This window comes from Mycteria americana, chromosome 2 (genome assembly GCF_035582795.1).
Source record: "Mycteria americana isolate JAX WOST 10 ecotype Jacksonville Zoo and Gardens chromosome 2, USCA_MyAme_1.0, whole genome shotgun sequence".
NCBI classification, from domain to species: Eukaryota; Metazoa; Chordata; class Aves; order Ciconiiformes; family Ciconiidae; genus Mycteria; species Mycteria americana.
The window spans coordinates 31,019,996-31,035,617 of record NC_134366.1 but is presented as its reverse complement, the minus strand read 5'-3'; the positions used below and the strand labels follow the sequence as shown (position 1 = coordinate 31,035,617).

Genomic DNA, 15,622 nt, shown 5'->3' with positions numbered 1-15,622 from the left:
CATAGTTTACTGCAACAGCATTTCTATTGTGTTTATTTTCATAAGCTGTTTCTCAGTTGACAAGAGTAGATTGACCAGATGTCTTGATGAGTCACCTGAAACCGAGGAGGGAGAGGTACAGAGTGTTGGCAACTACAAAATACCCCCAAATTTACAAAAACTAGAACAAGAAAGTAAATGCTTGATAAAGCCAGGCTACTAGTATTTGATGGGGAGGTGGGCTATAAAACACTGTGAGAGGAACCTGCTCCAGCTAAGGTGGGCTAAGAGATACTACTTTGTATTCTTAAGGCTGACATTTATTAGCACATAGATAACTTCAAAGTAGTGGTCTGCTCAGTGAGATAGATTAATGTACAAAGTTTGAAATTGTGAACAACTCAGGCAGGTATGTGTTATGTTATGCTCATATCTTAAAAAAACCTGTGTCAGTAAACCTCAGTTCCAGTGACTTCTGAAGGAACTTGGAAATACAGTTCAAATCCCTTTTGAATTGTGTAGGAAAGCCCAGGAAACTTACTTGCTAAAATGTCTTGTTTTGACAGTAGCTTCTGCAGATTTAAGCAGGGCTTGTTGGACTGCATCCCAACGCTAGTGAAGAGGACATGTAGCAGATGAGAAGCTCGAGTGTTCAAACTGCAATAGTCTAATCACATCATGATGTATATGTATGGATGCACATGGTAAGGGCTATCCCAGTGACCGAAAAAAGATTTGCAAAAGGATGCACAGCCTGCAATCCTTGCCACCGTAAATCTTCCTCAGAGTTTTGTAGGAGGAATGGGATGAAAATTGTGAAATCTGTCAGCATAGTCTGTAATAGCAAGAGGAAGGTTATTTGTAAAATTTAAGCAGAAGCTTAAGTAACCTGGCTGTCAGAGAAAATATCTGAATAGCTGTACTTGATGTCACTGGGAATCGGCCGTTATTAAAGAGCTGATCCCGAGCTCTCACTATTCTTCGTTCGCAGGGTGTATATACAGTTATTTGAAAGACAGTGGAGCAGGGGAATCGGAGGAAGCTTTCCAGGATGGCTGTGAGCACACAAGGAGGCCTTGCAGGCTTGTTTGAGCCACGGGGAGGCTCGGAGGCAGAACCGGTGGTCAAAAGCGCTTTCCTCTCGCTGCGGCTAAGCAGGGACGGCAGCCTCCCTCTCTGGCCTCGCTTCTGGGGGCGGCGGGATTTGCTCTTGGGGGGGGTTTCCCGCCCTCATTGAAAGCACAAGGAAGGAGACAAAATCATGAAGGAGTGCTGCTCTTTCATGGAGCTATAAACTCCTTAACTTCATCGAAACTTAACAGATGAGAGTGCCCTATTGCCTGGTTCATATTTTAGTCACTGCAAAGGACAACCGGCAGCTTCAGGTGTTGTACTCAAGTAAAAATTTGGACAACAGTGCTCAAGAGCAGTATTTACATGAGAAATTAAATCTTTATTGGCAAAACAAGAGCCAAAAGCTCCAGACAACATTATTCGCCAGAAACACATTGTTATTTTCTTCGGCACATAAAGAACGCTCAGGCTTGTATTTTCACAATATTATTGGCGCGTGCTCCCGATTAAGGTACTTTGTGACAGAAACATTTCATCATGCAGTGTCTAGTCTGCCACATCCCACAGAAAAAGAAATAAACATAGACGAAATCATAGCCTAGGCAGCATTGATAGTAGCTGTAAGAAAAGCTAGTGTGCTGAAATAATGCGTGCCTTTCTAGAAATGAAATAGAATATTTTTGTTGTTGAAAATACTTAACAATTGAAAAAATGGTATCACAAGCGTATTGTAAAACAAAGGACATAGAGCAAGTTCATTTATAAAATACTTTAATTTTTAGGTGTAAGGGTCACTGAATCTCACATCTCAGTGAAATCTGAGTGAAGTATACTAATGATGGTAACACTGGCAAGGTTTTTATATAAACCCACACGTAACAAGACTTGTTAAAATACAGTCTTAGTGTTTCGTTATGCCAACAACAAATATATTATCCTGTAGTCCCCTGTGGCTTGGTGGAAACAATGCTATCAGATAAAGTTTTAATTACATCGAAGTCCCTTGCCTAGAAAATTTAGACTGCCATTTATTTCACACCTTTCTTCTGGGAGATAATAATTGTTAAATACCAAAACAATTTTGTAAGTGAATGGTTTCCATGTTAAATTTGATTTTTCTGTTAGCAGTACTCCTGTTTCATGTTTTCATTTAACAATTACTTGGGCTCAATTCAGTAATAGAAGAACCATGCTCTTTCCACTTACTGCTAATGTCTGTAATAAATATAACATGGTTATATAGGCAAAATAATTAGTCTGGCACTGCATGGCTTTATAGTAGTTGAAGACACTTCTCTGTATAGTGAGTTAATCATCGATCTCAGAGACTTTTACAGAATATAATTAAAGAACCATGAGTTTGATCAGAGAGGCAGGGGATGAGTTTGCCCAAATTAGGTTGTGAGTGGAAAAAGTAACTGCACTAACAGTAAGAGCATTTCAGGTGTCAAGTAAGACTTTTACCTGGCCAAAATAATGTATTAATGGAATGTATACAGTTGTCAAAATCCCTACTTTAAGTAATGGAAAAATACCCACTCTTCAACAGTCACAAGGAGTATAAACCTTTCAAATTGATACTTGAATCTGTAGAATAACAATAGGAAAATGGAATATAGAGCCAATCATCCTTGTCTTGTCAACCAGAAGTAACATGAATTGTTATGGACAGGCACTGTGAAAATTAAGATTCAGGAATTGATTTGGTATGCCTAGCTGTCCTCTAATTTGTGTTGTTATTAAGGTGAAATATTTAGGTCTCAAGAATGAAGAGTTTTCCTGCTTTGATTGCTACAGTACAGCTGACAGTTAATCTGGAAAAAAACCAAGGTGTTAATCCTTAGGGGAGCTTCTCACCTGGGTGTGCTTGATGTAAATTAGATGCACTAATATGAGTCTGAAAAAATTTATGACAGAGTGGATAGCTGCCCACGGAGTAATGTTTAATAACCAAGAAAGATGAGGGAATGAATATTGGCTTTAGAAAAACTCAATTTAGCTAGAAAGAAAGTATATTCTTCAGTGGACAGTGCTTATGGCCTAGCAAAGGACTAGATGGAGAGGCAGTATCTAAAATGGATATTAAGCTTTTGAAGAAGGTTATTAAAGGTTATTGGGTTAATCAGTGGACCGTCTTTTAGCCCTTGGCTAGGTATAGTTTTCATTGCTAAAAATGGTGGCCTATATTTCCCTGAGAATGCAGTGAAGATAATGCAATTAGTTTTGCTGATGCATGCACATGCCAAGGTCAAACTCAAGACAGAGGATTTAGGTTTGACCTCTGTGGATTTCCACATGGTAAAACTAGTCTGAACTGTGTTTTTACCTCGGGGAAACTGATGTGTGTTATTAGCAGAGAAGAGTATCTCACAAGAACCCAAAACCATACCCTAGGCTTGTATTGGAAGATACTGGTTTGACTTGTGTTTTTTCCAAAATATTTGTGTAATTTTAGGAATCCTACAGTAAGTACAGTTAACACATTATTAAAATACTTGTTGTATGGATTTTCAATTTTCAGATATTCAGTTTTGCTCATTGAATTACTATAATTACATCTGAAGGAAAAAGGATTTCCTCGTGTAAACTACACCAATAATAATAGACTTTGACAGAATAATTGTATTAGACAATGTACAGCTGGTCAGTCCCCCAATAAGCGCAACTTAATGCAGTACTGAGCCTATTACAAACAGTGCTGGCAGCCCTGCTTCAAAGGGCAGTCAAGGATCAGGGAAGTTGTTTGCTTAGCATCTCTGGAAAAACAAAGCCCCTTCCCTTTCACAGTGTTTTACCACAGATGTGTGGCAAAAACAATTCACTTGGGACCTTTGGATATGTTTTAGTAGGCACGTGATGAAATGGACCATGTGGGTCATCAAGTTCAGCTTCCAGCACTCATCATGAGGTAGAAATTTAGTTTAAATTTCAGACAAAAAAACTTTTTTCAGAAATCATAGGTCGCTAAACCTTTATAATTACCTTACAACAACCTAAAAAGAAAAAAAGAAAAAGTTTCCTCAAGTATTCTTCCTTTTTCCTTCAGGAGGAAATAGTCACTCATAGCCAGTTTTCTGTTTTATTTTGAAACTTTGCATTCAAACTGCATTTTTCTCCAACAGTTGAACTTGATTATGCCATAATAGTTCTGTTAGTAAAATTTACATTTTTTTTCAATTCACATACCAATAAAACAACTATTGTCAATACAATTGAAGTGCTATGCTTAAATTATGGAATGGAGTATAATATAAAACATGATGTTCCCTCATAGGTATACAGAATAATATATTGTGTTTGGATGCAATGTTACTGCAACAATTGGTGACCCAAATTACTTTCAGAGTCATTATGAGATACTGCATATACTATGTGCTGTCAGATGCCAGCAAGCATAAATATAATTTTATTGTGTAAACAACTAGAAGCTTCCAATCTTGCTACTGCGTAATAAGTTTTATGGTGTTTTGGGCAAGGAAATAAAATTAGATTTACTGAGGTTTAGGTTAGAATAATAGATAAGCAACCATGTTAAAAAAAATTAAAATTATCCATGAGGAACAATAATAGAGCATTGTTAAATACTGTATTAAGGAAACAGCCTTATTCTTTGTAAATTGTTATGTTCCAACTTCTTCCTTTTGTGCCACCTGAAGTTTTCTTAAGAAACTATTTTTTTTCTTATAAGTAAGAAGCTTTAATTCACGATATGGCTATCCTATTATAAAACATTGTAGCCCTATTAGCTGGTACTCCATCCCTCGCAAACATGCTTTGTCCTTCAACCCTTTTTCAAGACTAAAAATTGCTGAAGAACATCAGGGAGCAATACTGTTGTGGGTGGTTAAGTGGTATCCGGAACTCAAATATGTTTCTAAATTTTATGTCTGTCCCTTTTTCTAAAACATATGCTGCTGATACAACTTTATAGGTTATACAATATTCAGCTACTTAAAATGGCATTGCAAGGTTTTTAATGTCTGAGTTATAGGCTATATCTGTAGGAAAAATGATAATGTGAAAAGTGGTATAACAGGTGTGGATAACATGGTGCAACCTTTATAATATTTACGGTTGTCTGTAAGATTTTTTTTTTCCCTGGTAAGTCCTGATAAATAGAAATTTAAACGGAATCTCAAAAAAGTCAGAAATGTCAAATGTATTAATGGAAATTATAACTGATAGTGAATATTAGGTTGTTGCGTAGCTATTCTGGGCTTTCAGCGTGATTTTGTGGTAGAATGTTGTAGACTTACTAAATTGCATAGAGACATTCATGAAAAAACTGCTGAATTAAACTCCATCCCTTTTTGCTTCCAGCAATTACTTGTCGCAGACAAGACGGAGGACAGGCTGACATCAGTGAGTGCCTTAAATACTCTGGCCCATTACCATCCTTAACACAGACGTGCCAGATTCCCTGCCAAGATGACTGTCAGTTTACGAACTGGTCAAAGTTTTCTTCCTGTAATGGGGACTGTGGAGGAGTCAGGACAAGAAAACGCACTCTTGTCGGTAAGAGTAACCAGAAAAATAATGCACCTTTTATTAATTATTGCTACTGTTTTGTTTAAAACCTGCATTGTTCTGAGGTTCCCTTATGACAAGCGAGGAATGTTTGTCATCGTGGCAGAAAGCAGAGCCAATGTCACTGTCATGCTCTATATACTGTTGGTGGAACACAAAAATAAGCCCTCGGGAGAACAAACTCCTGCCATACGTCTCAGACTCTTGATCACGGGGAAGTGGCTAGAGGGAAGACGGGAGAACACAGAAGGCCAGGGTTTCTTCTAAATGGAGCGCACATAGTAAACTGCAAAGCAGAGCCTTTCTTTTCCTGACAGGCAAGTCAGCGTTGTCTGTAGTTCCAGGGAGGTGAAAAATGTAAAGCAGCATAATTAACCAAAAATCTGATCCAGTATGAGGAAATAAAATAAAAAAATCTTTACCTGCATTTTCGTTGAGCCCTGTGTGTTATCTTTTCACCAAAAGGGCTACAATTGTTTGCTATTTAAAAGGTTTTCATATCATGTTTATTCCAAACCCTGATTCTGCAGCCTGCTTCTGTGCACAAAGAGGTCAGGAAGGTTGCTGGTTTATGGTTTATCATTTGTACAGAATTATGTCCTTGAGATTATCTATTTGTGCTAAGCATTTAACAAATATAAGAGACAGACCTTTGAGGTTACACTCTCAAGCAATTTCTCTGAGTTACAGCTTGAAATATGAGAATATTTTTTCAAAAGCTTTTTTTTTTTTTTGCTTAAACTTTATTTTACTGATAGTTTTCAGGCAAACGTTGGACAATTTAGTGAATGTTGAAAAGCATGTAACTCACAAACACTAACTGATTTGCTTAATGGTGTAAAAAGCCAAAGACCTTGAGGTCTTCAACATGATTTAGGTAGTGTGAGGCACTTGGAGAAGTCCTGGGGTAGGAAATCTCTTCTCTTCACGTCATTCTCAAATCCCTTTCAGTTCCAAATAAGGTTAAACAAGTTTAATTCTACTAAGGCAAGAAACTAGATTTGGAAAACTGATAGTGAAAACCAGAGTGGCCACAGACCCTATTAATTATTTGCATTTTGTTGATTTATGTGTGTTTTCTCAGCTAAGAGTTTAGGGAGCAGGTCTGCAATTTGTTTTGATTCCTCAGCAACCATGATTCTGTGCACAAGTTGTATCTTGCCAGCACTGTCTAACCAGTTTGAATTCTCACCAGATTGAATTGGGTCTGGTTTTTTTGGGTTTGGTTTGTTTTTTTTTTTTACACTGAACTGTAATTGAGAAAAAAAATCTTGTTGAAATTCCCTTGGAGCTTCCAATAAAAAACTTTTAATAGAAAATCTAGTGAAAGTGGATATTTTTTTTTTTTTAAATAGACCAATCAACAATCATCTCCCCTTAACAGGATCAGATGTTAACGCACTTGCATTCCTCTTCCTACTTCTAGTCTTGACTACACCAGGACTTCCCTCTCAGATCATGTTTTGGTGCATTAGAATTACTACGGCAGCTGAGTGCTTTTCAGCCTCTTGCTACAGATCATCATTTTCAGCCTTAAGCTTTGGTTTACCTCTTTTGAACTTCTTAGCTGCAGTCTTGAATGTCAGATTTATGATTAAGCCGTTCCTTTCCCTGGCTGAATGTTTGCTCTCCAAATTCTTTGTGTTCTGCATTCTCCGTTCTTCCATTGTCTTCATCCAGCAGCTCAGATCACCACATGAGCCAATATTTTGCTTAATTTTCTGCCTTATTTCTTGACACGACTGAGAATGCTCTTACTTTGTGTCCCTTGAAACCTCTTCTTGTTTTAATTAACAGAATAAAAAGTTTTTCCAATTATGTCCAACCCTTTGCAACAAACTTTTCCTTGTTCCACGTGATGGACACCCTTCCACTTTGAAACATTTTTTTCTTAAACTTCTTTTTAATAATTTTGTTTGTTTGTTTGTTTGTTTCTTCTGCATGAAATGAAGAGAAAAACATATGCTCTGCTTCTAAATTATAACAAACCTCAAGAGTGAGACTTGGCCTCTGTCACAGCACTATTTGCCAATTAGTCTGTATTGTCTGTGGTGGAGGAAAGCTAGCTAAGGGGGGTGCCCATTAGCAGCCTCAGAAAGAATGTGATAGGATCCAAACCCTATCCCCCACTCCATCCCCCTGTAAATCAGAAGACCTGTGGACAATGAATAATTCATGATCTTCAAGAAGGCTCACTGTGGCTGTCTGATAACTCCAGTGAACTTTATGCCAGGTTTGCTTCCACAAGGGAAAAAAAAAAAACCCTGACTAACAATTTTTTTTATTTTAAAAACAAAGCAAGGAAGCATAGAATCTCTTGCCACACTATTAACACTTTGAGATACTTCCCTGTCCTGAGTTAAGTTACCCTTTCAAACTTGCTAAGACTGTGATATGTGCTGTGGTGTATCCTCTGTGGCAATGTGCTACCCAGGCTAACACGTAAAGCTGACTTGGAGTGAATTCATAATTATTTATGGTGAAAATGAGGAGGAGGAGGAGCAGAAGTGTATTTTTGGTATTAAGTTGTGCTGTCAAAAGAAAGATGAACTTTTCTTCAGGTACCTTTTTTCTATTCAAAATGAAGGCAGTAGTAAATACAAGCACTAAGGGTGCTGCAAAATTGTGTCCAGTGCCTTGTTTTGAACAGCAAAGAAAATACTACAGAATATTAATTTACAGTAGTATCTACGTAACAAGCATTTTTAAAACTACTTTTTCAAAGACTTCTACATTAATATATATGAGCTATCTAGTATGGAAAGGAAAACCGAGCAAACTACCAAAGAGAAGTTTAAAAATAGATTTAATGGAAAGTGGAAGGTGAGTGGATGGCTATGCTCCAGTTGGGGAAGGAAAATGAGAAGAGATTTGAAAAGAAACAAATGCATAGAAGGAGCTTATACTATTAGTGGGGCGGAATGGTAATTATTAACAAATGTACAATAACAGGTGATGAAATTAAAGGATTTTGACATTTTGAAAGAAGGTACTATTGTAGCAAAGATGCATGTTACTTCCTTCTGCAATATTCTTCAACTTGAGGAAGTTTTATCCAGAGACAATTTTTTTTTTAATTGGACTGCACACTGCTGATGAAATAGGGGAAAAAGGGTATATTTGTTTAATTGCTAACTTTTTCAAACTGTAGTCCACAAGCACTTTTATCCAAAGTAAATATAAACATATGGCTTTATTTTAAAAGATGTTGCCTTTGTGCAAATTGTAGGCATCCATTACTTAAGAAATTCAAGTCATTAACCTAAATGAATAAAGATTAATGTAACTAGTTTTAGGCGTACGTATATTGATTGCAAGCATTTGTTACAGAATTCTAAATGAAATTTTTGAGGAGATGTAAACTGATAGAAACTTTCTAAAATAATTATTTCTTTTTTCCAGGAAAAAGTAAGAAAAGGGATAAATGCAAAAATTCTCAGTTGTATCCTCTGATTGAGAATCAGTTTTGTCCGTGTGACAAGTACAGTGCTCAGCCTGTGGGAAATTGGTCAGACTGTATTTTACCAGAGGGTAAGCTGGAAGTATTGCTGGGAATGAAGGTACAAGGAGACATTAAGGAATGTGGACAAGGCTATCGTTACCAGGCCATGGCATGCTATGACCAAAACAATCGGCTTGTGGAAACATCACGATGCAACAGTCACGGTATTTAGAAACCTCTTTTCTTTCATCTGTTTACTTATCTGCTCTATTTCATTTAATGTAATATGTGTACAGGTAGAATTATCAGATTAATATTTATTGCTTAGGCTGCATTTTATCCCAAGATACCTTCAAACCCAGCACACATTTTTGTTGACTCACAAAATAGTAAACTTAATTTTTACTGATTAGTAGAGTGCAATATTTAGAAGTAAAATAATGGTAAATTACTAACTAGGTGTTTTAATAAGTAAAAGTAAAATCTTGTTGTTTTTCCTGATAACTGTACCTGTAAATTTGAGAATAAAGCCATTTAGAAGGGTCAGATCCTCAAAAAATAAACAGGGACAGCACAGGACTATTTTGGAAAGGCTGAAATTATTTCCACAGATTCTTTAGATAGCTTTAATCTCCTTAAATAGCTTTATCTCTACCATTTGCTCTTCAGCACCTTAACAGGCATGCATTGACCTGAGACCAACAGCACACGACACTTTCTCTGTGCAGTTCTGTCATGTGTAAAACTAGGATGTTTAAAGACTTTATCTACTTCGTATTCACATTACTCCTGCAGGGAGCAGTGTTCCTTCCTAAAGTGGATGCATCTACAGTGTTAGGATCAAAACTGGCACTTTCTGCTTTTCAGTGAGCCAGAAATGTGCTAATTTACATCACTGGAGTTTTTATGTTAATTTTTTTTCCTGCTTGCAGTGCAAAATTGTATCTGAGCTATTGGTATGAAAAGCTGGATGTTAGTCTCAGTGCCATTAAAAGGTCAATGTAAGTTTAATTTGTATATGTATTCTACTTTATAATGTTAAATTAAGATAACAGAAATTTCATTTATTTACTTGGGTAAAGTTAAAATAGCTAATCAAAGAAATTGAAAGACTTAAGGGGATTTTAATTAGCACTATTAATTTCTGTTTAGAGCGATGATAAATTAGAAACTGACTGTTATCAAGCCAAGCTGTAGTGTATCTTTGTGATTCGATGGAAAAGTGAGCATTCAGCTTAATATCTTAAAGCAAAGCTGAAAGATAATTTTGTGAAGAATTTTCTCCCATGTTTATTTTTATTCAAAATCAGCTTTTGCTGTAGTTAACTCATACTGAAAGATAAATTTGCATAAATACATCTGAATGACAAAGTCTAAATCCTAAACTCGCATGGGACAGGAAATCTCTGTTTCTACTCTGAGAATGTTCTTTAATTCTGTTCTGAGCTGTTTGTTCTGGGTTGAGGTCCTCAAAGATTTAGTTTTGTTCTTTTGTGTAGTCTAAAGAGGACATGGTACACTTGCTTAGCCTGACCAGGACCACTTGCCATCTTTGTAGTACCAAAAGACACAGCTACCTGTAATGACTAGCATTTGTGTGATCTGCCTGGGCTGGGTAGTTGTCCTGAGGGAATTAGAAAGCTCCTCAGCAAGCTGGTAGGGAACGCTGACAAAAGAGTCGTGGAACAATCTGAATTGCTCAGAAGACACCTTTATAAAACACAGAACTGAAACTTTTTCCTATTTCTTTGTTGATTTCTTTTTAAACTTTAACTATACGTGACACTATGTTAGAAATTAGTATTCTTTCAGCATTAAGTCCAGAGTGACCTTTGAAAAGTGGAAAATTATAAAAGAACTTAAGTCGGTGGGAAACTGGCGGGACTGATGGCCTCCTGCCAGTCAGTTTTGGTTGACTTGAAGGATGGCGACTGTCAGGTTTTGTGTCAACAGCCAAGGCAAGACACACGAGGGAAGAAGCTGTCCAAGAGCAAATTGTAGGTGTTGTATGTGGTAGGTAACATGCTGCTTGAAGTAGCTTGCAAAAAGAGGTGGGAACTCTTTCTTTGTGTAGCACGAGCATGGACGTGGCTGCTTTCAAGCCCTGGAAGTGCATGTTGAAGTGCAATTCCATTGCAAGAATCTGAGAGATATAAAAGAAGAATAAAAAATGGAAAAAAAGGATATTCTCAACCATCTTTGTTTACCCTGTTATAACTCTTCATGATAGCAATTTCTAACCTAATGGGTTTTATCAGTGAATGTCACCTACACTCACAGTGACCACAATGAATAATAATCCACCAGAAAAGCTACTAATGGTATATTGTTATTATACCTTCTATAGCCAGGGCTATTGTTTACATGCTATTAGCACGAGCAAGACAACCTTCCCAAAACACAGTATAGCATTGCTTTGTTTTTGTTTTTTTCTTTCTACAGTTCCATCCCATTTTTCTCATGGGAGATTTGAAGTCTCTTTTAGCTCTCTCTGTAAACTGGAAATGTTTGCGAGTCATTACTGTATTTATTGTAAGTTGGGAACCCTGAACCCTTTGGGTTTTTGGGGTTGTTGAGGTTGTTTTGTTTTGAATTCTTTCTCTCTAGATCAGTTTATTAAGGTGTCTGGTTCTTTGATCCCCCCCACCCCGTTTCATTACCTGTTTTTGAAGCACAAGGCATCCATGTGTTTTCTCATTGGTTCCATCTGAGGGAGAGAGTACCTTTTTTCTTGGTCCGTGGTGTAGTGCATGGGCAGATGAAGCTTGGAATTGCTGTTGAACTAATCCCGCATTCCTTGCACTTCCTAAAATTGTTTGACAGGAATTTCAGTTGTGCAGGGAATGAGGTATCTAACCTGACTTTGATGGTAAGGAATTAAACTCATGCTAAAGACTATGTTACTAAAATTATGGTTTCCCTTCCAGTAGCTCTTCTAGAACAAAAATCTATTCTTGATGGGTGTTGCACATACACATTGTACAGATTATTTCTGAGGCTTACCTAATTTACTGCCTGCCTTCAGCATTTTTCCAGGTTTAGCATATTTTTGCAGATACAAGGGGGATAGAACAAGTGATATCAATGTCTCAGTCTAATTTCAGTATATGTTTGCTGCCTTTTCTAAATATCTGCTTTGTATTCATGGATTACGTTCTGAGGATTTGTTTTATTTTTCTCAACATGTATAAACTGCTGTTTTGCCAGTTAAATCTTATTTTATATCTTGCCAGTATTTATGATGCTTTTCTTGTTAGTTTCATGCCCTTGGTGTATGACAGTTCTTCAGTTTGGCATCATCTCTAGATTTCAGTGTGCTGTTTGTTTTTTTTCTTTAAGAACAAATATAAAAGCTATATTATGCCAAATCAACAAGGGACTTCTGTGTTATCACTGTAGTACCCCACCTGCTAGCAAATAAAAGCGCCTTGTAGCTTCCCATCAATCTGCTTTTAGTTTTTCAAGCGAAACTTGACAGGACTCATAATTCAAGCCTGCTTGGGTTATTTTTGTAAATTCTAACAGAGTTGCTTATTTCCCTACAGAAATGATAATACTGAATTTTTCACTAATTTTGTAACTGATCCAAAGAAGAAGAGTCAGGTTTGTCTGCTATGTTATCTGCTTTATTCAGAAATCTGTTTTACTGTTAGTTCCTGTGAGTCTGTTATTTCTTTTCCAAGTAGTACAGTATGTAATCACAGGTTTTATGGGATATGATTTGGTGAATTAGCTTGGACTAGGAGAGAAATCAAGACCATTATTTAAGGGAAGATGTTTCCTGTGTGGTGTCCAACTTTTACTTGAACTTTTGTTATCTCCTGACACTATGAAATCATGAGGTGGGAAATGGGGATAATTGTACTTCTTCATCTGTGACAACATCCTCTAAATCTGACAAGAGGGACAAACTACACCCACACTGATGTTATTAATATATCATGGGACATGTTGTGTGATATACTAAACAGCCACAAGGAACTCAGATTGCGAGACTGTCAAAAATTTTATGCAAATACTGCCATGTAAATTTATGAGGCCATGAACAGGTCAGTGTTGCAAATCATGCTGTTTTGAGTGGGAGGAATCAGAAGACAAACCTGCTCTGCAGTGCCAAAAAATTCATAAGCTGTTCGTTTTGTGAAATGTTGTGTACTTATAATCACAATTCAGTTGACTTAGGAAAGAAAAGGTAAACAGGAGCAGAAGAATAAATACATCAGAGCTCTTTTTACTGCTTGACACATCTGATTTTCAAAAGATTTGAGAAGAGTTAACTAACAGTTTCACAGACACCGAGGAGCTAAAGGAAGAGTGCGACACAAGGAAGGCCCTAAATTAGTACTCATAAGAGGATTCTCACGATAGTCTTTGAAATTTTGGGTGTGGCTATGAAGTCCCAAGTACGACCAAGTTTCTCAGAAAGACAGGAGTGACTGTAACAAAAAAGGAAAGGCAAAATATGGTTAAATAAATCTGTTGTTACTGCTAGGCGAGAACACTGGAGAAGCAGAGGGCAGAGTCCTTCTGAAGAGGGACCTTAGCTTTCTGTAGCTTAACAGGTGCTTCAAAAGAAATCCCAAACAGCTGAAAATAGACCTAAGTTTCAGCTGCAGAGGGACAAGGTGGTTTTTTTCTTATTTTCTTTTTTTATCTGTGTTTTCTCAGTGTTATATATGCCTAATATTTTGATTTTTCTTTTCAAAATATTTTGTTTCAAATTTGAGCTAAATTTATTGATGAAAGAGTTAGCACCATTCAGCAGCCATTCGAAATATTCTGCCACTGGTATTTTTCTGCCGTATGAGTTCTGTGGAGTGTGGGCAGGAGCTAACAGCTGACAGTTGTCAGCAGATGTGGTAATGTCAGCTAAAAGTGGTACCTGAGCTGTTGTTTACCTGTTTTGCTTAATGGAAGACACATAAATTGCCCTTCTTCTGGTTCCTGCTTTGTTTCAGTACTACGTAGGTAATTTTACTGGAGAAATACAAAAATGTATAGTTCGCTTGATAGTCAAGTGTAAGAGGGTTTTTTCCATTAGAAAAGCAGCAGTTGTTTTTCATAGCTTTATCCCTGTCATCACTAGCATACTGGAGCTCTGTGGATAATGACATGTGTCTGCCAACAATCTGTTTCAGTGTATATGTGAAAAAAATTGAAAGACAGTCTCTTTGTGGTCCCTTTAAACTGTACCTTGGAATTTTCATCACAAAAAAATCAAAAGCAGGCAACTGTCGTGCTTATGAACTACACTATTTACTCTTCAATATTTAGTTTTACTCTATCATATATCAATTATGAATCATGACCCACATAAGCTAAGCAGTGGTTGTGTTTGTGTGCACGTAGTGAAGGCAAACATAGTAGCATGGCAGACAGATGCAACGTTTTTATATAGGTTGTATTACCCTTCTTAATTCATGTCAGTTTACTGTTAAGACCTTAGGCACAGTCAACCAGTCCAGGATAGTTTGTCTGCTGCCTTATTAGTGTGAGATTATTTCCCCCTTTAGCATTAATTAAATGAGATGCAATGAATTGTGCTGACTCTACAAAGCCCTCCATGGCTACAAGGCTTATGCGGGGGATTAGAGAGGAATATCTGCCTATCAGTGAATACTTTTACAACAGCTGCTAGGAGTATCAATGTGAATCGAGGAATTTTGTATTTAATTGCTTATGTGTGCGATAGTAAAATCTTGTATGTTATAATGGGAGTCTACAGGGTCCAAGATGTCAGTTAGAACTTGCTGTATCCACTTGTATTAGGATTTTTAAAAAATCTTTTTCACTTTCAATATTCTAACCTGAAGCAATGCAAATTTACCAACAAAAAATAGCAGTGTTAAAATTTAATTGAGACTTTCTGTTGAGTGTTTATTCTAAAATAAATATATTTCCCATAGGAGATTCTAATCTAGTATGTTAGTAGGCTTAGGTTCTCAAATTGTTATTAGGATACTTTGCTGTTTCATAGCTTGTATCTTTTCTAAGATTTTTTTTAATATATGCAGGATGCCATATTTGTCTTGTTGTGTGTTCTCTAGGAATATGCTACCTATTGCCCTGCACCAGAAATACTAGCTTAGGCCTCTGCAGTACGGTGCCACTGTATCTGCCCTGTCAACAGCACATCAGTCATGAAGCAGTCATCCATCAACCCAAAGACCTGTAGTTAGTTCACCAGAGACAGAACTGCTGATGTAGAAGATAGTTAAGCATTAACAATTGCTCTCAGGTTTGAGGCTTTGAAGGGTAATCCTGGAATAAAAGAAAAAAGTCTTATGGAGTTCAACCTATCTTTCCATGGCTAGGCAGAAATATGAATAGTCTCAAGCAATACATATATTCTGTTACAAATGAAATGCAAATAATTGTATTTTTCTTTGTCCTGGAAGATGAGATCCAAGAACTTTAAATTTCCTTGAAAAAAAATCTGTGTTAAAGAACATAAACCATTCTGACATTGCAGTTTTTTTCTTGGAAACATAGCATGACATTTTAGTCATGAAAGCAGGAGCATAACTCTGTCAGTCCTACGGACAAAAAAGTTCATGTAAACACTTTCCAAGATGTTCTTTATGTCTGCTTCCTTCAACT

At 36.8% G+C, this 15,622-nt stretch overlaps 1 protein-coding gene across 1 annotated transcript in view; it reads left to right on the top strand.

Moving 5' to 3' along the window:
- The window catches only part of THSD7A (thrombospondin type 1 domain containing 7A), a 216,368-nt gene that overhangs the window by 163,900 nt on the left and 36,846 nt on the right, over window positions 1-15,622 (top strand). Inside the window, exons 13-14 of the mRNA XM_075492899.1 lie at window positions 5,374-5,568; window positions 8,983-9,246. Coding sequence (XP_075349014.1) covers window positions 5,374-5,568; window positions 8,983-9,246 — 459 coding nt within the window. The remainder of the gene's footprint in view (window positions 1-5,373; window positions 5,569-8,982; window positions 9,247-15,622) is intronic.